Source organism: Papio anubis, chromosome 11 (assembly GCF_008728515.1).
Source record: "Papio anubis isolate 15944 chromosome 11, Panubis1.0, whole genome shotgun sequence".
In the NCBI taxonomy this organism is placed as follows: Eukaryota; Metazoa; Chordata; class Mammalia; order Primates; family Cercopithecidae; genus Papio; species Papio anubis.
The window spans coordinates 106,686,064-106,711,411 of NC_044986.1; the positions used below are offsets into that span (position 1 = coordinate 106,686,064).

The 25,348-nt window shown below is 35.4% G+C and overlaps 1 protein-coding gene across 1 annotated transcript in view; it reads right to left on the reverse strand.

Annotated features, from left to right (window-relative positions):
• MALRD1 (MAM and LDL receptor class A domain containing 1) overlaps positions 1–25,348 on the reverse strand; it is a 682,023-nt gene that overhangs the window by 360,454 nt on the left and 296,221 nt on the right. Inside the window, exons 25-26 of the mRNA XM_031652710.1 lie at positions 11,925–12,172; positions 7,653–7,944 (exon numbers count right to left, since the gene is read on the reverse strand). Coding sequence (XP_031508570.1) covers positions 7,653–7,944; positions 11,925–12,172 — 540 coding nt within the window. The remainder of the gene's footprint in view (positions 1–7,652; positions 7,945–11,924; positions 12,173–25,348) is intronic.

The window sequence follows — 25,348 nt, forward strand, 5'->3', positions numbered from 1 at the left end:
AACTTGTATTTGGAATGGAACTTGTGATTTTTCTTGCACAACATACTGTATGAACAGTAGTCTAGTGAGTTTGGGGTGATGTCAATGTGTATTTCCAATACAGATATTAGTCAAAAACCAAACACCAAAAGCAAAAAGAGGCATTCTGTGAAATTTGGATATTAAAAACCAGTAAGCGTTTTATTGGGAAAACATTAATTTGGAAAACATTCTGTGGAGCATGCCAATATTTTTAAAAATGAACTTTTCTCTCCCCCCCCCCCACATCATATCCAGCCAACTCATCAACTTCTCTGAATCTCAGTTCTATTTTGTAAGGTTTTCCAGGTTCAAAACTGTAATCTTTTCTTTATCTCCTTCGTCCATCAGTGGCCATCATGTCAATTCTATCCCTGGATCTTTATTGTGACTATTCTTTCTTCTCCATTTCTTATTATGAATAATCAATTAAACCACCACATTTAGCAGTTAGAAATTTTAGAGACTTTTTGAAAGCAATTTTTTTTTTCTGAAGAGAAAATGAAGGCAAAGGAGATTTGAACCCTTGCTCTAAGTAGCGAATAGAACATGAGGAAGAAAGAACAGCAAGTATAAAATATGCTTTTAAGAAATGTCAACATGTGTACAGTTTAATTTCATAGTCTCCTTAGTGGGAATAAAGAGAGGCAAAGAAAGTTACACCTAACACTGACTATATGCCACACATTGTTCAAGAAGTGCTGTATGTTACTCTCTGATTTATTTTTCAAATCACTCAGAAGTAGATTCCAACAGTCCCAATTGTACAGAACATAAAGATAGGAATTAGAGAAGTTTAAGTAGATTAGCTGACATCACAGTTAGTAAGCAGTGTCAAAATCCAAGTTTATGTCTTTAAATCTCAGAATGTAACACATGTACTTTGCGCGAAACAGCATATGTAGGTTTCACTAAATTATTTAGCCATATACGACCAGCCAGATATTCCTAACTCAGGACTCTGAGTTGCTACGCCAACAGTCTCATCACCAGGCATTAGTTTTAAAGCACTGCTAAATATTGCAGAGAAATGAGTGACTTGAAAGATGAGCTATTCAGTCCTCACTGTTTTCCATATATTTTTAAAAGAAATTCATTACCATATTATATCCCAAAACAAATACATTGAATAACTCCTATTTGGAGGTAGCTGTGGTGATTAAACTCACTCTCTCTCTCTGTCTCTCTCTCTCTCTCTCTCTCTCTCACACACACACACACACACACTTGACTCCTGCCCTTACTGCATATATATAAGTTTTATTAAATACCTGTCAATAAGTAGAGAATATGACCATGATTTAATTTGCATATGGATATTCAGAAGAGGAAAGTTGGTTGTCTTTTTCTTATTAAAATTCATAAAACAATTATTTATATCTTTCATCATTTAGCAATTAACAAAATTGCCATCAAAGTAAGCTCTTAAATATGACTCCTAGGGACTTAATAATAATTTAATATTACTTTTGCTAATAAAGCCCTGGGTCTATTTTGATTAATCAGAATTACTGATTCCAGATTCTGCTCAATTGCATCTTCCTAAATATATACATTATTCTCCTCTTGTCTTTTCTATTTTAAGCTATCCTTGATGGAGTTGTTAGCCTAAACACATGAATATAGATGAAAAGTGTGTGTGAGCTAGAGTCATTTCCAAAAGTTTAATGGATCTTGTTACTGTTGATGGAACATAATGCCATTGATCCCAGTTCACTCTGTGCAAATTCCAAGTTAAGTGTTTTTGCAGTAATGAGAAATTAAGAATCATTAAACATTCTAAAGATACACACACATACATTACTCATGAGACATCAAAAATAAATTAGAGATGTTTTCAATAAATAATAAGATTTTATAGTTATAATGTAATATAAAATAAGGATATGCTTGTGATATCGGCAAGAAATATAATTTTGCCAAAACAAATGAAAGAAACATGTTCTTAATAAAATGCAAATAAACAAGGTTTACTGTCAAATGTTTATGCCACCTAAAGAATATGGGTAAAGACATAAAAAATATAGGATAATGTAAAATGAGATTTTTTTATTGAAAAATACCTACCATACGCCAGAAATTAAGAAAATTACGTGGGCAGTTACCTCTTTTGATTCTTAAGAGTCTTAGAACCTAAGAAACATGTGGGAATTATCTCTGCTTTATAGATGAGGAAACTGTGTCTCAGATAAATTGGGTAAAAATAGCTAATAAGAGGAGAGCCTGATATTAATACCTATTCCATTAGAACATGGTGCCTGTGCTTTCACATTTGACCTTGAGGTGCATTTCTCTTTTTTTTTTTTTTTTTTCAGATGGAGTCTCACTCCGTTGCCCAGGTTGGAGTGCAGGGGGAAGATTTCAGTTCACTGCAACCTCCGCCTCCCAGATTCAAGCAATTCTCCCTGCCTCAGCCTCCCAAGTAGCTGGAATTACAGGCACCCGCCACCATGCTTGGCTAATTTTTTTTTTTTTTTTTTTTTTTTTTTTTTTTTTTGAGACGGAGTCTTGCTCTGTCGCCCAGGCTGGGGTGCAGTGGCCGGATCTCAGCTCACTGCAAGCTCCGCCTCCCGGGTTTAGACCATTCTCCTGCCTCAGCCTCCCGAGTAGCTGGGACTACAGGCGCCCGCCACCTCGCCCGGCTAGTTTTTTGTATTTTTTAGTAGAGACGGGGTTTCACCGTGTTAGCCAGGATGGTCTCGATCTCCTGACCTCGTGATCCGCCCGTCTCGGCCTCCCAAAGTGCTGGGATTACAGGCTTGAGCCACCGCGCCCGGCCTAATTTTTGTATTTTTAGTAGAGATGGGGTTTTGCCATGTTGGTCAGGCTGGTCTCGAAACTCCTGACCTCAAGTGATTCACCCACCTCAGCATCCCAAAGTGCTGGGATTACAGGTGTGAGCCACTGTACTTGGCAAGGTGCATTTTTGTACTTCCATTAAACGGGAAAACAGCTGAAAATTTTGGAAATTTACAAATATCACATCAACTAAAGGAGCTCTTTGGTCAGAGACAGGCCCAAAAGTGCCCTAGAGTGTTGATTTTATCTCCTTTGTTGTCCATTGGGGTAACCAACAGACATGAGTAGCTATTGGGTAATTGAAATGTGACTAATTCAAATTGAGATGTGCAGTGAGTGTACAATACACACTGGATTTAAAAACTTCATATGTAAACAATAATGCAAAATATCTCATTAATACTTTATATTGATTTTGTGTTAAGCTGGTAAAATTTGGGTAGACTGAATTAAAATATATTATTAAAATTAATTTCATTTTAAAAAATGTCACTATTAGAAAATGTAAAAGTAAATATGTGGCTTACATTTGTGGCTCTATTGGAAATTTACGCTATTCCTTAACTCGCTTGCACCAACTTCCATAAATAGCAAAAGAAACATTCTGGCTTTTTATTTGTTCAAGATACCACTATTCCCACCTCTGGCTTTATCCTCCCCTCCATATAGATATAGATAGATGTTAGATGTAGATATAGATACACACAGATATAGATATACCTCACCAGGAAAAATGTTCTGTAACTTCATATAGATATACATGGTAGATATAGATATACATATAGATATAAATATATCTCACCAAGAAAGATGTCCTGTAACTTCTCTAGTGGTAGTTGTTCTCATGGAGAGCCAATTCTGGGAGCCATTTCTGGAAGACCTCATTAGAGCTCATTCATCCAACCATTTCAACAATTTACGCATATAAAATTGTCTCCATCGAATTACATATTTAGAGTGACTTATATTGTCTGTATTCCAACCCTGACTAACCCCAGAATATATACACATATATACATATATACACATATACACATATATACATATATACACATATATACACATATATGTATATATACATATACACATATACATATGTATATATACGTAAATACGTATATGCGTATATATGTCTACATATGTGTGTATATACATATATATGTATATGTGTATATATGTATATATACGTTTATGTGTATATATGTATATACACACATATGTATATGTATATATGTATATATAGACATATGTGTATATATGTAGATATACATATATAAGTATACTTATATGTGAGTATGTATATACACACTTCTCTAAAAATATCAGAGACTCCTACAGAGTCTTCTAAACTCACAATGAAGTTAAGGTGTTTCAGAATTATTTCACAGCTTGAGTCTCTAAACCAAGTCTAGCATTTCACTTTTACCAAGAAATGGGTGTATACTTCTAGTTTCTGAAGGCACAATTAAAGGTATATCAAGTAGTTTATAGGAAAGTGAACTCCACACGCATTTATTTGTCATCTGCTTCACTTGAATGTAAGCGTTACAGCTGAGATAGCTATACAAATATTGCAGTATCTCACCTTAATTTTCAGAATGCTCTAATCATAGAAATAAAGGTATTCAGTTGTTCTTCTTGGAGTCTTTCTACTGCAGACATTCCCACAAGTTATCATACTTCATATGAATGAATACTCTTTTTTATTTTAATGTAATAAATTATATTAATGTTTAATATAATTAACCTTTTATATTAACTTTTCCTATTCTTATATTAAATTCTTGTTTATTCTTTGTTTTCTAAGACCATTTAATAACCTCTTGATGTAGGTTCATTTTGAGAAAAAACTAAACTGATACCCAAGGTGGTCCACAATTTGACTCTATTTCCCTTGTAATATCTCAGATAGCTATATAAGGTGCCCACCTTAGCCAAATCATCACCCACAGCCCACTCTGCAGTGTGCATGACACCATCCCTGTTCTTTCTTATGTCATTTAGCCTGCCTACAGCACTCTCACGACCATATCCTTTATCTGGTCCTCCAGGGCTCAAATTCCACTGCCCCTGCCCTACAAACCGAAGGGATCTTTCCCTCCTATGAGCTCTAAGTGTGGTTCCAAATTCTTGAGCACCCTATAAATACATTTCAAATTAGATATCCTCAGCTGAATGTTTTATTTATTTTTCTCTACAACCTCATAAAATATTTTTGCTTACTTTTCTCCAAATTTCTTTATTATTTTTAATATTTACAGATACACAATAGCTGTACATACTTATGGGGGACATGTGATATTTTGATACAAGCATGCAATGTGTAATGCTCAAATCAGGGTAACTGGGATAACCATCACCTCAAACATTTATCATTTTTTTAAATGTTGGGACCATTCCAAATCCATTCCTCTAGTTATTTGGAAATACACAGTAAATTACTGCTAATTACATTCATCCTATATACAACATGAATGGAACTGGAGGATATTATGTTAAGTGAAATAAGCCAGGCACAGAGACAAATATCACGTGTTCTCACTCATATGCGAGAACTAAAAAAAAATGATCCCACAAAGGTAGAGAGTAGAATGGTAGTTACCAGAGGCTGGAAAGGGTAGTGGGAATGGGGGGATAAAGAGAGGTTGGTTAATAGGTACAAAAATACAGTTAGATAGAAGGAATACAATCTAGTGTTCAGTAATGTATAATGTTTAAATATTTCTCCTGGCATTTAGTTACATCCTACTCAATGTTAAAGTTATTCAGGGAATTATTTCTACCCACTTGCCATCTTGTATTAAAGAGCAATTTTTTTAAAGAAATAAATTCATTAAAAATTGTAATACACCCTCTCAAATATTATGATATTCAAAGAGCTCTGGTGTGATTCCTTTGTGCCCTTAATTTGTAATTAATGTACAATCAATACTATTTTGTACATACTTTAAAATTTTCCTGCTGGATGTTTCCTAAAATATGACCTCATTCAAGATTTTACTAGTTTAAGGTCTTAAAATTCCCAACAAGATTGGTTTGTTCCTTTTGTATCCCACTCAATAGTTTTTTATTAAATTTTAAAGCAGTTTAACTTTTTCTTTTAATGTTGCTTCCTTGAGTCAGGAATGTGGCGCAAGCCTGTAATCCCAGAACTTTGGGAGGCTGAGGCAGGTGGATCGCTTTGAGCTCAAGAGTTTGAGACCAGCCAGGCCAACATAATGAAAACCCATCTCTACAAAAAAAACAAAAACAAAAAACAAAAAACAAAAAACAAAACAAAACAAAACAAAAAAACAACAAAAAAAACCCAGAAAATTTTTGCTCCCTCACCAATGGGATGCTACAAGATTATTTTTTATTGCGATCAAATAATTACAAAGGACCAGACTTATCTAAGACCTATATCTGCCATCAAACATCCCACACAGAATGAAAGGCAAAGCTTTTCTTGGAGAAGCAGAGTAGTCTTGGGCATGTGAATCACCCTTGCATTAAATCCACCTATGTATATTTCCCTTTCATTACAGTCTTAAAATGTTTATTTGCTTTCCTCTATACTATTTCGTATAGTGTTAGAAGCTTGTCAGGCAAAGAGCCTGTTTAACTAACTGTCCTCTGGGAAACATTTATCTAGAAACTTCTATGTAACAAAATGAAAAGACTCCCTTTGAAATAAATGGGGAAGGCAGAAATGGCAACATTGTCCATTCTGCCTACTATGTTACAAGCCAGAGCAAACAAATTAGTTTGCTTTTAATAAACCATTTTTATATTCATCAATTATAATAAATATAATTTAAATATCAATGAAACTGTACTTCTGTTTTCTACACTAAACTCATGGTTAAAAAAATTAATATCTGCTGGGCATGGTGGCTCATGCCTATAATCCCAGTACTTTGGGAGGCGAAGGCAGGTGGATCTCTGGAGCCCAGGAGTCTGAGACCAACCTAGGCAATACAGTAAGACCCCATCTCTGCAAAAAACACAAAAATTTGTCGGGTGAGGTGGGACATGCCTGTAGACCCAGCTATTCAGGAGGCTGAGGTGGGAGGATCAATTGAGCCCAGGAGGAAGAGGTTGCAGTGAGCTGAGACTGTACCACTGCACTCCAGTCTGGGTGACTGAGCTAGACTCTGTCTCAAAAAAAGAAAAAAAGTAATATCTATTATATCATTGGCTAACAAAATTTACTCCTTTGTCATGTTAATAATATTTATTGCATTTATTTTCATCTCAAACATTTAATATTATATGGGTTAATGGTGCTTGCTAATTATACTACTTATAGCATTGTCTCTGATTGTCTCTGTAGGAATTACATTGAACATGTGTCAACTCAACATTTGAGTAAAATTCTTTCAACTATCAAAAGTTATTTTAGGTTAAAAGGACATATGGACACATTCAATTATCTACTCTGTTTCAATATCAAATTGGCTTGCTCATGGATCCATGAAGGTGGCAAACATCATAACCACAAAAATGTCTAATTAAAATTGAATAACCCTGTCCTCAGGTCCTCAGTTTACTTATGTTTTATTGGAAGTGAATCAATGTTTGCTTAGGATTAAATTCTGAAGCAGACGCAAAGAGGAAGCTGACTAAACAGAGAAGGTGGGAACTGACAAACAGACCAAAGCTTGGAGAAAATGTGGAAGACATTTTTATGAGTAAAGGCTTGAGAAATATTTTTTCAAGTTTAAAAAGATCTTATATTTTCTTTATGAAAGTGATAAATTACTAGGTGTTTATGCTATGTCTTTTGCATCTTCTTTCTTCCTTTTCACCTTTCACCATGCAAAAATACCAAACACACACAGATTAGAATGTACCTGTTGGAAGAGGCACTGCCAGTTGTTCTTGCATGGATTCACGGAGTGATAGACAATTTTCTGTAAGCACAATGTCATCAAGTGCAATGTCGCCACGCTGACCTTTCCCAACTCTCCCTTCAAATTTGAGTCGGAAGTCTTCATCACCAAATAGTGACAGTTCTTCCCTCCGCCAAAAATTGCCTTGTTCTACAGTGAGGTTAAGTAGAACCTTCGTTTGGTTTGTGACTGACACCTGCATTAAGGTGAGTGCCCCAATGCCATTTCCATACATGTGATAATGAAAAATAATCTGTAATCAAGAATAGTAATATACATATGATACGATTAGTATAATCAATATATTATTTTCAATTCTATCCCATTGCCCTCTTCTTTATTAACACATTTCTGGAGGAAAATTACACCTATTTATTCTCTTGCTCTGTCTACACTTTAACACTGAGTGAAGTCAGACCAGCCTTGAATCATATGTTGCAATGTATGAGAGACAGCAGAGGAAGAATCAAATATAAATTTAGTAGGAATAAAAGGGCTGAGTTTACGTTCTTTCTGTGACTTCTAAAAGCAAGATTCCTTCATAAACTCTTAGAGCCCATTGTCAAAGGAATATAAGATCATTAAACTGCAATGCATTATATAAAAAGACTTTTCATGATTAAGAAGTAACAGGAACAAAAGAAGATTATTTTTAATCTCATGAAACTTATTTTCTTTTCTTCTTTTGCTTATTCCACTGCCATTTTTGTACTTGAAACACTTTCTCAGTTCTGTAAGATTCTCTGGGCTTCATTTAAATACAGCAAAACCCCAGAATAGTAATTATCCAAATTTTACTTAAAATGCTACCAATGGACTTTTGCAGAGCAGCCTGGGGAGCTCTTCTCTGAGTAAAAATTAATAGAAAGTATTTTCAGGGATTAATATTTCAATGTTGCGAAGATGAAATTTACCAGATTTTGAGCGATTGTTACACAGTGAAAAAAGTCAGGAAAAATTCTGGGAAAAGAACAGGACAGCTTAGGAGCAGTAGGAATTCAAAGCCTTTAAAGCTTTTGTCTTGTCATTTGTGTGAATGAGGGAAAACAGTGACAAAAGTGCTCTACACACAGGAAAAAGACATGTTTGAAATACTAGCAGTCATACAAATCATACTCTACAAGAAGAAAAATGAACACCATTAAATCACATATGCAGTGCATTAATCCAAAAAGGATCAACCAAGAATGGGTGAGCCATGCAGTGATTCTACCCATCTCCCAACTGGTGAAATCTTTAAATATTATTCTATGACCCCAAAATACTTGTTCTATGGAACTAACTTTCCCAACATGAGCTGTATGATCATTATAGATTGTCCTGGTACTGGTGAAATTTGGGTACCATGACTCATTTGAGTGAGAAATAAAGTGGCCAGGGGCCAACCTCTCAGACAGCATCCCAGGGCCACCTGTCCGGCACACTTCTGCAAGCACCCCTTGTGGCTATAAAGAGGGTCTTCTGCTTTTGTGTTTGTCTTATTTGTGCAACAAATATGAGGCCTATGTTTTATGTCTCAGTAAATACGTCTGTATCTTCTTCTGGTCATTTGCTGAACAATGCCATCAGTTTAACAGATGCACCAATAACCCTATTTCCAGGGAGAACACCTGGTGACAACAAAGCCTAACACAGGGTAGTGAGAGTGAATAAAAATCTTCTAAGCATTGTTAGGCCCGGTGGCTCACACCTGTAATCTCTGCACTTTGGGAGGCCAAGTCAGGCGGATCACCTGAGGTCAGGAGTTCGAGACCAGCCCGGCCAACTTGGTGAAACCCTGTCTCTACTAAAAATACAACAACAACAATAACAACAACAACAACAACAACAAAATAGCTAGGCTTGGTGGACTGTGCCTGCAGTCCCAGCTACTCAGGAGGTTGAGGCAGGAGAATTGCTTGAATCTGGGAGGCAGAGGTTGCAGTGAGCAGAGATCACACCACTGCACTCCAGTTCAGGCAACAAAGTGAGGCTCCATTTCAAAAAGAAAAAAAAAAACCATTAAGGTCTGATCTATTCTCTTATCACCCTCTATATGCATCCTTCCTACACACTAACCCCCACAAAGAAAAAAAAATTGATTATCTCTGCTTGAAAGGTATTCCACAAGGTGAAGGGGCAGAGGTGATTCTCATAAAAATATGGGAGATCAATCTGCTTACCTGATGAATATATTTTTAATATGGGAGACCCAATATTTCCCAGCACAATCTTTCCTTACATATTCTTATTCAATCTATATCATAAATATTCATAAAATGAACCATTCATCATTAATTTTTTGACATTTCTTCCAGGCATACTTCATTATTCTCACACAGATGTTTAAAACATTGGGGACTCTAGTTCTGGGACAAGGGGAATATAGCAATGGATGAAATCTTAGTTACTACAGTATGAAAAAATATTCACTGGACATTTTCAGAAGTGTCTCAGTAGAAAAGCTTAGATGTCAACCTGGAATTTTCATATTTTGTATTTAATATTTAGTTAGGTTTATAAGACTAAAACTAATTTGTGATTTTCAAAATATCTATAGATGTATAAAGCTAAATTTATAGATGTATAGCCAACATACAGAAAATCTGGTATGCTTGGGTTTTATTCCTGAGAAAGTACCAAGTAATCTGGAAGATAGCAAAAACAGATAAAAACTATACTTGATAAAAACTCAATTTTTGCCAAAATAGTTTTGTATGATTTACTTTCATTCTAGACTGCTGACCAAGTTCTATCACTAAAACTCTCATCTGATCATGTCACTTCCCTTGCAGAAAATCTTCACTGTCTGTGTGATAGATGAAATTGCTCTATGAGAGTTAAACTATAAAATCAACTCATGATGAGACAGAAAAACTTTTAAGACAAAGTAAAAGTTTAACATGTATTAATACTATGGCAGTGCTAAGGTGTTGAAGGCTGTTTGATATGTCTCTCTCCCACGGTTAGGGCTCTGTCAGTTGTGGACACAGGCACGGAGAAGTGTAAGTTGGACCGGGCAGAGTGGCTCACGCCTGTAATCCCAATACTTTGGGAGGTCGAGGTGGGCAGATCACCTGAGGTCAGGAGTTCGAGACCAGCCTGGGCAACATGGTGAAAACCCTGTCTCTACTAAAAATACAAAAATTAGCTGGGATGATGGCGCAAGCCTGTAATCCCAGCTCCTCAGGCGACTGAGGCAGGAGAACCACTTGAACCTGGGAGGTGGATGTTGCAGTGAGCTGAGATCACGCCACTGCCCTCCAGTCTGGGCAACAGAGTGAGACTCTGTCGAAGGGCAGGGGAAGAGAAAGGGAAGGGAAGAAAGTTTCTGGATGTAATTTGTTTGCTTTTCAGAGTTCAAACATTGGGGAACACTCTAGTCAAAATTAGACTAGAAATTAGAGACTGCATTTCTTATTGTAAATATATTTATTTCTGTATCCATCTCTTGTAAGCAAGAGATCTCTGAGCACTTGTGATCTCTAAACACTTAATTTGTACTATATGTAAAGCTAAATTCAGTTCTTAGCCTAGCTGACTCAAGTCTTTTATGGAATATAAACAAACAAGCAAACAATAAAAAAGGAAAGTGGAAAACCCCGTAAATACGTAGTTATCGAATGAGGCTGCTGCTTTTCCCAAAGAGCCATACAACCTTATTTATACTTTTAATTATCCACAGATGTTTTTGTGAAATTTTCACAGGCTAATAACCAAGTCATGTTTTCTTCCTGCCTATAGAAATTATTCTACTTGTTTTAGGAGTAAGTTCAGGGTCCTTTTTGTTTTGTTTTTCATGAAGAATTACTCAACAATTTTTGTGGTTCTAACTATCTCTAGTATTCATTCTTGTAGATATTTAATTATATACTGACTGTTGTTTAATTCTGTTTCTGTTTGTAAAATTTCCATAGTTTTAATAAGCACTAAACTTCTTAACAGAAAGCAACTGGTATCTTACTTCTGTATTATACATGGCTGTGAATAACAACCATGGAATTTTCCAATGGTTTCCCAAACTTCAATATCCATGGAATTTATCCATAGGAGAAATTGTTCTAACAGTTATAGCAATCCTTCCCTTTCCTTCTGAACTTCGCTTTTTCCCTCCCTCACATATCCAAAGTTGAATAAATTCAAACTCATCTTTTCTCTGGCCCCCGCCACTCTATTTTCTGTATGTCAATTTATCAACAGTTTCTCACAATAATTCTGTGTTTGTTTGGTTGGTTGGTTTGATTTTCCCCATACCTTGCAGTTTTTGCTTCTCTTACTTATAACTGGACTTGAAATTCTGGCAGCTCTCATGGGCTGCTGAGGGAACAAACTCTTTATAAAGATGTAATGACCAGATGAATTTCCCAAAGTGTGATCTGCCGCTGGCTCTGTGCCTGCTGCAGGGATGCTGCTAGCTTTCAGATTCCAGTCAAAGTCCTCATCTTTCTCCTGCTCCCAGGAACAAAGATCAAATTCAAAATCACAGCGCCCACTGGAGGTACCTGGAAAATATTTCCAAATATATGTTACGGAAAATGGAAATGTACTGACTTTAAAACATGCAATTCAAAATTGCAGTGATCTTGCTGTATCATGTAATATTTGAAAACTTATAATGCTATCCTGATAGCAAGATATAAAGAGACCAATTTGGTTTGCTATACACACAGCTACTTCCCTGGCTTCTGTAAGTTCATTTCTCTACAAATCTGGTCCCAGTTTCAAAGTTGATAAACTATTTTAGTATTACACACATTTCCTTCTCTAAATATCTATTTGGTCCATGTAATTTATTTATTCTGTCTTCTCATCTATGCTTCTCAGGTCTTGGTAAGAAATTTATGAAGTTTATTATTCTGCAATACATTTTAGCTTGGGTAATGCTGCCCCGAGCAAAAGTTATCATTAATCATAGTAGTTATTTTATTTTAGAACAGTTCTTTATTTTAGAGAAAATTGTGAAACAGAAAAGTGAGGTAAAAAGGTGTGATAATTTGAATGAGCTTATTGTAATAAGTTGCAGAAATTAAATATGTTAAGTTGCATCAAATACCAAACTATTGCATCAAATACCAAACTATTTCCCAGGTATTTTTTGAAGTATTTTATTACTGTCATTGCTTAAGTTGCTTTATTTTCCCATTTCCAAGATAGTAGAAATTATACAGGAATCTTTTTATCATGCTGCAAGTAAATTATCAGCTGAAAATGGTAGTGAAGATGTTATAAAACTGAGCATTGTGGTATGAAGGTGTCATACCTTATACATTTATATATTTAGGACTTTTGATACTTTTCATTTTTAAGTCAATATTCATGATTCTGCATAAAACCAATGAGGGAGGCCGGGCATGGTGGCCCACACCTGTAATCCTAGCACATTGAGGCTGAGGCAGGTAGATCACCTGAGGTCAGGAGTTCAAGACCAGCCTGGCCAACATGGTGAAATCCCATTTACTAAACATACAAAATTAGCTGGGCATGGTGGCGTGCACTTGTGGTCCCAGCTGCTCAGGAGGCTGAGGCAGAAGAATCACTTGAACCTGGGAGGTAGAGGTTGCAGTGAGCCGAGATCGTGCCACTGCACTCCAGCCTGGGTGACAGAGCAAGACTCCATCTCAAAACAAAAACAAAAACAAAAAACAAAAAACGAGTGAGTAATTTGATCATAAGTAACAAAATGTACTGTTTAGAATTCTTTAATGACAATAATTCTTTATGAAGTTCTTTTTGAAGATTACAACTGCAATAAAGATCTGTAAAATCGTAAGTGAGATAAGTGTCCAAATATTAAAAATACTTGAAAAGAACCTATGGTAGCATGTTGATATATCTTCAGATAAATGTTTCTCTCTTAAATAAACCTCATTTAAACAATTGCTCAAAATTTTTAAGGCAAATGAGGGTAAGAATGACTCTGTCATCAAAACATTCAGGGACTTGCTGTCCAATGCACAAGCCAAAGAAAGGCAGGTAACTCCACAGAAGCTATGGTAATTCCTGGACAAATCATCCACTCTATTTTATTACACATGACTCTTTAAGAATGTCCAAGTTCTGCTGCATGTGGCATCAAAATAGTGAGGTTTTTGTTTGTTTGTTTCTGTATGGATACATTCTTACAGTTACCCCAAGTCAGATAAAATTGTCTCAATGTGCAAAACAAACCCTAAACTCTTTGTAGTTTATAAGGTGGAGAATATGAAAACAGATGAGGCTGGGTGGAGTGGTTCGCCCCTGTAATCACAACATTTTAGGAGGCCAAGGTGAGAGGATCACATGAGGCCAGTTCAAGACCATCCTGGCCAACAAAGTGAGACTCTGTCTCTACAAATAGTTAAATTTTAAGAATTAAAAATTTAAAAAGAAAACATACAAGTTTTACCATTGTTTCTATGCCATTTGGGGATATATAAGAAAATGCTAAAATAAAATATAAGCTAACTTTATTACACCTCTGAGCAAGGAACTTACACAATAAAGAAAAAGGGCTTAAAATAAGCATTTTCAGCTTTTGAAAGAACTAAAGAGATTACTTTAAGAAAACATCAAGACTGATAATTTGTTTTTGTAAATTGTTTACCAGTCAAGATAATACACATTTGTAATGCCTTCAAGGATAGAGATAAATTTTCTGTCATAATTTATGTCATCAAATCAACAGAATGCCTTTTTAAAATCTAACAGCTAATTCAGTTTTCAAATGTCATTTGAAATATATTTTGTAATTTATTTTTTTCCCAGAATAGACTGTAATACTTATAACCTATTGTAGTGTAGAATACTGAAGTTCTAAGTATCCTTTCAAAGGACTGGGGAGTAGATGTCAGGAAAATAATAATGAACTCCAACGCAGCATCTAGTTTAAGAATATGAACCGCTGTCTTGGTTCAGAACTATAAAATAAAATAAATAATTCAGTTGCCTTGTGTTGGAAAATTTAGCAGCCTCTGAGAAACAGATTAGCATATAGAGCAGCATCTGGAGAGGCCATTCATATAAGAAAATAATGTGTGCTGCTGAAAAACAGATTTGATATTTTTATTCATGTAAACACTGTTACATGGATCTTTACAACGTAAATCATATTTTTCTTTTGATCTTTTCCCTCGTTTTGAAGTTATATTTTCTTGGAAAGTTTATTTCTAATATACCAATGGGGAAAATAAAATAAGTAAAAATAAGTTGTTTGCATTTCACATCACTATGATGAGGAGGAACAACTTATAATTTCATATCCTATTATTTCCCATAGGTACCAGGTAAAAAACATAACATAGTCTTGAGAACTGATGCCAATTCCTGGCATTTCTGGTGCAGTTAATGCCAATATCAGACAGCTGTGCCATCAGGAAGACAATGAACACCTTTGTCTACAGCTGTGTCATCAAACTAGTTTCTACCTTTCTAAATCCTATAATTTGTCCATTGATCAATATCACTATAGGTATAAAATATGTCTTATTTGAAAAGGCATATTTGGAAGGAACATAACATAATTCCTTTTAAGGTCCTACCATCAAACTCAAAAAATTAAAATCTCACTATTATATTCATGTATTCATTCAATATAAAATTACTGAGCATATTCTATAAATAAAGCACATTGAGGAAAATAGGAAAAGAGGGGTACTGGGTATGAAATATAATGTGTTCCAGGTCCTGAAACATTCTCTTTATATCTGTCATTTCATTTAATCCTCACTTTGTCTCTATATAATAGTTATTATTCTTATTTTGGTTGATGAGAAAGTTGAAGTTCAGAATTAAACTTTGCTTTGCATTCCACTGTAAGTAGCAGAGCTGAAGGAGGATACAACACACAGCTCCCTTAGTACTACTCCCTTTCATAATGTGGAATGTAGCAGTTAGGGGTGAGAGTTAAAATAGAACAAATTTACAAATACAATGGGATAAGAAAGTACATGTATGTATAGAAAACATTCTCTAAGAGACTCCTGCCTCTGTGAGCCGGTAGCAACATGAAGACAGCAGTCATTCAATTCAGTGTGATTATTCTTGAGGTATTGTGGCATGATGTACTTCATCGCTTCTTTAACTGTTCTTCTGAATATGAATGTCCTACAGGTGTCAATTTGTCATTCAAAGGAAGAAGATTCTGCATTCAAATGAATGGGATCAATTCTATAAATTTTGTCTTTGAAAGATTTTAAAAGATGCTAGTATATTAAAGGCTCTGAGAATTCCCACAATACGCAGACTATTTCTTTAGGCAAGAGAGGATATTCCCAATGTATTTGACTAAGGAACATTTTTACCTTTGGCAGAACTATTAACATATTGTAGAATAGTATGCTTATGATACGGGACAAGACTTTCAAATCCTGATATTAAGACAAACAAGCAAAAGGCATAATTAGAGAAGCTGGGTATTAGTTTCCTACGGCTGCATACGAAAATATCACAAACTGGGTGGCTTAAATCAACAGAAATTTTTTGTCTGACTCCATTTTCAGGCTGGAAGTCTGAAATGAAGGTGTTGGCAGCATCATGCTCTCTCTGATGGCTACAGAGGAGGCCTTTCTTTCCTTGTCTCTTCATAGCTGCTGGTAGCTATGGGCCATCTTAGTGTTCCTTGGCTTGTAGATGAATCACATCAATCACCTGTCATTCTCCCTGTCTGTTTTCACATCATCTTCTCTCTGTGTCCAATTTTCCCTCTTCTTATAAGGACACCAGTCATTGAATTAGGACCCACCTTTATCCAGCAGGACTGTATTTTAACTAGATGACATCTGCAAAAGTCCTATTTCCAAATAAGGTCGCATTCTGAGATTCCAGGTGACCATGAGTTTAAAATTCCAGGTGACCAGGTGTAACTAAATTTTCAGTGGACATTATACAACCCAGTTACTTAAATGTTTACTTTTTCAAAGGTAAATCTCTTGGGCTTTTGTGCTATGTAATCATATCATTCAAAAATAATTATAATTTGGCTATCCTTTGTTTCATTTCATGTCTTAAATATTGACCAGGACCACAAAGATAATATTAAACAGTAATACTAATAGTAGATATTTTGACATGTTCTTGATTTTAATGTAAGTATTTTCACTCTTTTCCTACATTAATTTGATAGAACACCTTTAATGTCTTAAAAATAATCATACGCATGCTCTGCATAGCATAAGAAATGGCTGCTTAATTTAAACAATAATTTTCAGCATCTATCAGCTTGCTATTATTTTCTTCAGTACTGTGGGTACATTGACATATTATGACATCAAAATACACTTAAAATGTTATAAGATCTTCATCTCAAATTGCATGATATATTACTATGTATATACTACATGTATTATGATGAATTTAGTTTGCTAGCATTTTAAGCTTTTCTGCATGTATATTCACAGGGCGTTTGAATATCACTCGTCTGATTTTTGGAGGCTTCATAATCAGTGATATATTAGCTTAATAAAATAAATTCTACCTTTTCATATGGTTGAAATAGTTTCTTTGGGCATTATTAGTTCATTAAAATTTGGTAGAACTCCATAGTATCTACCCCAGGAGAAAGAACTGGAGGACATTTGTTGATAACTTATTTGATAGTTAATGGTCTTTTCAGGTTTTTTACTTTATTAGTTAATTTGATTATTTTTCCCCTAGAAAAGTAACTATTTCATTGACATTTGCAAATTAGCACAGAGTTATTGGTCTCTATATCCCTTTTATGTCTCCTTTAGCAAAACTACATTTATTTGTATCTTTCTTCCTTTTTTAAATTAAAAATTAGTAAAAGTTTATCTACTACCTCTATTTTTAAAAATAACAGTCTTGGACTTATCATTTGAATTTTTTTTTCAAGTTAGCATTTCTCATTTTCTTAACAAAATTTTTGCAACCTTTTATTCTGAAATAGTTTCAAACTTGCACAAAAGTTGCAATAATAATAAAAATATCTTTCATCTACCCTTTAACCAAGTTCACAAATGTTTATATTTTCCTATTTCTATCTAAATTCATGTGTATGTGGATACACAGGCACACCTCTAATGTATTGCTCTGTCAATTCCGGGCCATTATAAAAAAGTAAATACCACAATAAAGCAAATCACATGAAATTTTGGGTTTCTCAGTGCATATAAAAGTTTTGCTTACACTATACTACAGTGTACTAAAAGTAACATTACGTCTAAAAAGTGTAAATGCCTTAGTTAAAAATAATTTATTCCTAAAAAATGCTATCATCTGAACATTTAGTGAATCACAATGCTTTTGCAGATGGAAGATATTGCCTTAATGTTGATGGTTGCCGAATGGTCAAGATGGTGGCTGCTAAGTTGGCTACTGTAGCAATTTCTTAAAATAAGAAAACAAGTTTGCTTGAAATAAGTTTGCTACATTGGTTGACTCTTCACTAAAGATTCTCTGTAGCAGGTAAAGCCGTTTGTTTTGTTTGTTTAGACATATCTTCAGGCTCCACTTCTAATTCCAGTTCTTTTGCTGTTTCCACCACATCTGTGTTACTTCCTGCACTGAAATCTTGAAGCCCTCAAAGTCATCCATGAAGATTAAAATCAACTTCTTTCATACTCCTGTTAATGTTAGCATTTTGACCTTCTGCCATGAATCACAAATGTTCTTAATGGCATCTAGAATGGTGAATCCTTTCCAGAAGGTTTTTGATTTACTTTGTCCAGATCCATGAAAAGAATCACCCCCTATGGCAGTTGTTGCCTCATAAAATGTATTTCTTAAATAGTAAAACCTGAAAGTCAAAATTACTCCTTGATTCATGGACAACAAAATTAATATTGTGTTAGTAGGCAGGAAAGCAACATCAAACTCCCTTTATATCTCCATCAGAGCTCTTGGGAGATCAGGTGTATTGTCAGTAAGCGGTAATATTTTGACAGGATTTTTCTTTTTCTGAGCTGTAAATTTGAACAGTGGGCTTCAGTAAACCATGCTATAAACAGATGTGCCGTCATCCAGGCTTTGTTGTTCCATTTAGAGAGCATACTCAAAATCCATACTGGGAAAATATGGAAACGTGGATTCACATTAGGAAAAACATTATTACAATGGGGGAACCTGACAGTTGAAACGGCCTTTGGTATGAGTCAATGTACTCTCTCTTACGAAAATGTTGAAGCAGGAATTAGGTGACTTCCCTCCACCTCCATTGTCAGCCAGGTCACGGAAGTTACAGAAATGATTCCTTTATTGGTTGGTGTTGCATTTGATCAATTAATTTAACAATGTAACAGATGTTGGGGCTGGTTCATCAATAAGCATGTCCTAATGGAGTTCTCTCGCATTTTAATAGAATGGGGTAAGTGCTAGGATGGAGATGGAAAATTTATGATTAATTGTAATTGAGTAAAATAAACACTATACAAAAGTCTAAATGTTGAATCCCCATTTCAATGAGCTTTAAACTAAGAAAGACTTAAAACCTGCTGGGCATGATGGCTCTTGCCTGTAATCCCAGCACTTTGGGAAGCTGAGGTGGGTGGATCGCTTGAGGCCAGGAGTTTGAGACCAGCCTAGGCAACATGTTGAAACTCCATCTCTACTAAAAATACAAAAATTAGTCAGGTATGGTGGCACGCGCCTGTTGTCTCAGCTACTCAGGAGGCTGAGGCACCAGAATCACTGGAACCCAGGAGGCAGAGGTTGCAGTGAGCCAAGATCTTGCCACTGTACTCTAGCATGGGCAACAGAGTGAGTTCCTATCTCAAGAAAAAGAAAGAAGGGAGGAAGGGAGGAAGGAAGGAAGGGAGGGAGGAAGGAAGGAAGGAAGGAAGGAAGGAAGGAAGGAAGGGAGGGAGGAAAGGATGAAGGGAGGAAGGGAGGAAGGGAGGAAGGAAGGAAGGGAGGAAGGGAGGGAGGGAGGAAGGCAGGAAGGGAGGGAGGGAGGAAGGGAGGGAGGGAGGAAGGAAGGAAAGAACGGAGGGAGGGAGGGAGGGACGGAGGGACAGATGGACGGACAGAGGTTGGTTAAAAACCATCTTTATTTTCCGAAGGCACAACTGTCCACAAAGAAAATCTAAGGAGTGTACTGGGAAGGAGGGAGGGAGGAAAGGAGGGAGAGAGGGAGGGAGAGAGGGAGGGAGGAAGGGAGGGAGGGATGGAAAGACTTAAAAGCCGTTTCTATTTTCCGAAAGCATGACTGTCCACAAAGAAAATCTACAAAACTCTGATAGCTAATAAATGAGTCAGCAAGGTCACAGGACACAAGATTGACATGCCATATTACTTAAGGAAAATTAAATAATTAAATTTTATTTCTGAATCCTAGAAATGAAGACAGAAATAAAAATTAAAATATAATACCATTTATAATCCTTCAAAAAATGAAACAGGTGTAAATATTGTAAGACATACATAGAATTTGTATGCTGAAAACCACGAAATACTGATGAGAGAAATCAAAGATCTAAATAATGGGGAGAAACCTACTGTGCTGATGATTGGAAAACTCAATACATTAAAAATATGACTTCTCCCCAAATTGACGTTATTAAATGCAATTTTTATCAAAGTTCCATCAAAATAATTTATAGCTATATATTTTTATAAGATTTATATAGAACATCAATGGAACTAGAATAACTAAAACAATTTTGTACAAGAAGAATGCATTAGAAGGAATTAATCTAACTGATTTCAAGATTCATGACAGCTTTTTTGATTTACTTCGTCCAGATCCATCAAAGGAATCACCCCCATGGCAGTTGTTGCCTTATAAAATGTATTTCTTAAATAGTAAAACCTGAAAGTCAAAATTACTCCTTGATTCATGGACAACAAAATGAATATTGTGTTAGTAGTCATGAAAGCAACATCAAACTCCCTTTATATCTCCATCAGAGCTATCCAGACTGTCTTGTACTACTGGAGGAATAGATACCTGGATCAATAGAACAGAAAAGAACCCAGAATTAGCTTCATGTAAGTACAACTAAGTTTTGACAAAGGTACAAAAACAATTAAACAAAAGTAGAACAGTCTCATTAACGATGCTGGAGTAGTTGGTTATAGGCAAATATACAAATAAAGAAACTGTGACCAAAATTTGACACATTATACAAAAATTAACAAAATGATTCATAACCTTAAATGTAAAATGTAATACCATACAACTTTTTAAAGAACCCAAAGGAGAAAATCAGGGACCTAGGACTTGGTGAAATATTCTTAGATGTGATATCAAAAGCATGATCTCAAAGAGGAAAGATCAATACATTGAACTTCATCAACATTAAAAATGTTTGCTCTGCAAATGATCCTGTTAAGAGAACAAAAAAGACAACCTAAAGCTGGGGAGAAAATATTTGCCATTCATATATCTGTTAAAAGACTTATACCAATAATGCATAAAGAATTCTCAAAACTCAACAGTTAAAAAAAGCCTGATTCGAGAATGGGCAAAAGAGATATTTCACACCGGGGCCTATCATGGGGAGGGGGGAGGGGGGAGGGATTGCATTGGGAGTTATACCTGATGTAAATGATGAGTTGATGGGTGCAGCACACCAACATGGCACAAGTATACATATGTAACAAACCTGCACGTTATGCACATGTACCCTACAACTTAAAGTATAATAATAATAAATAAATTTTTTAAAAAAAGAGATATTTCAGCCAAGAGGATATATGGATTATAAACAAGCACAGGAAATAATACTCAACATTACTAGCTAATAAGGAAGTGCAAATTAAGACCATGATGAGATATCACTCCTCACTTATAAGAAGGGTAATGTAAAAACAAAATAGTAACACCATTAAATGTTCACAAGGTCATGGCAAAACTTGTTCTTGTGTACATTACTGGTGGTAGTGTGACACGAGGCAATCGCTCTGGAAAATAGCACCAGGGTAGGTTACCTCCATAGCACGAAACATGACTAAACAACACAGAGGAAAACCTGATTTATACATACAACAACTTTGATGGATCTCAAGAGGATTACACTGAGAGAAAGAAGATCTTTGAGACCTATTCTCAAAGGTCACATCCTGTATAGTTCCATTTATACAACGTTCTCAAAATGATAAAGCAAAGAGATATAAAACAAAGTAGTGGCTTCCTGAGGTTAGAGATGATGGGAATGACTTTGTAAAGAAGTAGCTCAAGGAAGATCTTTGTAAAGATGGAGTATCCTGATTGTGGCAATGATGCTTTACATAAATTTATGCATGCAATGAAATGCTGCAGACTTTCAAACATTGAGCCAATATTAGTTTCCAGGTTTTAATATTGGACCATAGTTATATAACCACTGAGGGAAAAATGCATGAAGGGTATCTTTGAGCTTTTGAACTTTCTTTTTTTTTTTGGACGGAGTCTCGCTCTGTCGCCCTGGCTGGAGTGCAGTGGCGTGATCTCGGCTCACTGTAACCTTTGCCTTCTGGGTTCACGCCATTCTCCTGCCTCAGCCTCCCGAGTAGCTGGGACTACAGGCACCCGCCACCACATGCGGCTAATTTTTTTGTATTTTTAGTAGAGACGGGGTTTCACTGTGTTAGCCAGGATGGTCTCGATCTCCTGACCTCGTGATCTGCCCGCCTCGGCCTCCCAAAGTGCTGGGATTACAGGCATGAGCCACCGCGCCCGGCCTCTCTTTGAACTTTCTATGAATTCATAAATATTTCAAAATTAAAGGCTAAAATATTAATATCAGTTGCTGATTATCATTAGGAATTTATGATAGAGTGGTTTCCAGTGTATTTTGTTATTCTGTGAAGTGATAATCATAAATACATTAAACAAATATTTTCACACTGTGATATACAGAATGACTGTACTACAAAGCATATTTGTGTTCCTACAAAGAAAAAGGCAGTTTTGAGGATAAATAATTTAGAAAAGCCCTATGTGCATCAACCTTTTGAAAATCATAAGGCACATTATATATCAAACATTTGGAAAATATGGATTATCTCATGAGTGATTCAGAGAGGTCCTTCACATATAATTTTTTTCTTCTCTGTCGACGACCTGGTTTTATAATCTGGAAAATATTATCCTAACACTTGCCACTTAAGACACTGTGATAGTAAGAGGAGGGACCACTGTTGGTAATTTTGGAAAGACAATGAATGTGGTCTTAGCTCCTGTCACTCAGCTGCAGCCGGATCTAATGAATTCCTCAAGGTCAGGACAGCGGATCCTTCCCAGAAAGCCTGCCTTAGTAACATCATGATATCTGACCTACTTTCCAACATAATTTCTCAAAGAAAACAAAAGCTATTCTCAATCCATGCTTAATAACAACTCTGAAAACACACTGGTTGTTTTCAAAGCAGTGTGTTACTTTTATGAAAACCTACGTTGGGATTAGTATTTATATATGACCAAATTATCTTCATTTCACCCCTCCAAAAATACTTGGCACTTTCTCTAACTCTCAAGAAATGCAAATGCTTATTTATGTATCTCTTTTACTATACAAGAAGCTCCACAATTATTCAGACCATATCTTGTTTTTCTTTGTTTTTGCCCTAGGGCCACTTCTGTTGGGGGTGCCTAATGTTTACCAAATAAATAAATGAAAAGGAAATCTGGTAGTAATATGTCAGATAATGTGAGTGTTAATTATAAAATGCTTTCTTAGATTTTAAATGGTTATTGACTAAGAACGAAGTAATTACCCAGGTCAGTGGTTTTCAGTATCCAGGATAATGCACACTGGTGTACTCCCTAGCCCAGAGGCAGTGTACAGTGTGAAATTCATTTTTGCCACAACTGAACACTAATTATGAAAACATAAAAAGTTTCAGATGGAACGTCGACCTTACTATAATAAATAAATAATACATGTAATATAACCTCACTGCAAAACTAACAATTACACCTTAAAATCAGAATCCCTTCTCCCCCAGAATTCACCTGTTTCCTTGGAAATTAGAGAATGCTATATAGTCATATGCCATAACAATTAAAAGAGGGCAGTCAAGATGTAAACACATCAACTCAAAAAACTAAGTAAATAAAAGCATCCTGAGGGATAAAGTGGGTAGTGAAATTCTCCTTATGCATTTATAGAACCCAAAGGACATTGTTATTGACATAGTGATGACATAAAAGGGGCTGTGTTTTAATTATTCTTGGCTTTTAAAATATTTCACTGATTTTTTAAATTCCTTCAATTACATCATATATCCTTTGGCTTGATTCATCATTTTTCATTCTTTGGTCAAATATTAATTTCTCAATGAGAATTTCTATAAGTGCCTATTTAAAATTGTAAGCCACCACCCCAAGCATTTTGCTTTACTTTTCCGTACTTTCTGCTGGACCACTAATCACTGTAATATGTGTGTGTGTGTGTGTGTGTGTGTGTAAACACAGATACATGTATGTGTATATATGTGTGTGTGTATATATATAGTGTTATTTTACTTATTTTCTTTGATGTTTGTGTCCCACCCACCATCTAACAGTCAGAATGGAAACTCCATGACAGCAGGACATATATATGTATTGTTCATTTCATTATTCCAAGAAATTAGAAAAAATGCCAGAAATATCATAATAAACACTTGCTGAATGAATGCTCATTTTTACAAGTTTCTCAAAATCTTCAATAAGTTATATTAGAAGGCAAACACACGTATATGAACTATGTCTTGACTTGAATATATTTCAGTCTATTCAATTAATAAAACCAGAGAGAAAGTGGTAAAAAAATATAGAAAGAAAGATGTACAAAATAAAACACAAATTATTGCTAATGGTTAAAAAATATCGAATATTAAAACCAACAGATATTTGCTTATGTTGACAAGGAACTAAAGAGTACAATAACAGCTCCCTCTTCCACCAGAAAGCTTTGTGAAATTGTTGTATTATCGAAAGCAACACTTTTCAAATTTTAATACACATATGAATCACCTGAGGAACTTGCTAACAAGAAGTTTATGATTTCGTGAGTCTCAGATGGGGCCTCAATGCTAGCAAAGATGCTGATGCTCTCTAGACCAAAATCTGATTAGAAGTAAGTTTAATTCTTTAGCAATATTTAATTTTGCTCTGCTATGACGTAAAAAGTAATAATATTTTGAGGCACATTTCATCCAGTGGGAAATAACCTGTGTTTAAACATATCTGTAATAATTGTGAAAGACTGCTAGTAAGTGACTGAGTATAAGAGTTTGGTTGATTTTTTTTTTTTTTAATGTTCTTTCCCCTCATCCTCCCAATCTAGGCAGAGTACACTTTTCTATCCCATTGATTTTGGAAATGGATTTGTGACTTTCTATGGCCAATGAAATATTTAGAGACATGACACAGGCAGAGAATAAACATTTACTTTCATGTCTGGATTTGTGCCTTTTTCCTTCTATTTTCTGCTCAAATAACATGACTTACGTAGCTGCTGGCTCAGGCATGAACTCCACCCACACCTTACAACTAAGCCCTGCTAAGCTCAACCCAAATCACAGAACCTTTTGGGAGTGTTAATGGGTACAAAAAAAAAAAGTTAGAAAGAATGAATAAGACCTACTATTTCATAGCACATCAAATTGATGACAGTCAATGATAAATTAATTTTACATTTTAAAATAAGCAAAAGAGTGTAAATAGATTGTAACACATAGGATAAATGTTTGAGAAGGTGGATACCCCATTCTCTGGAATCTGATTATTTTTCATGGCATGCCTGAATCAAAACATCTTATGTAACCCATAGATATAG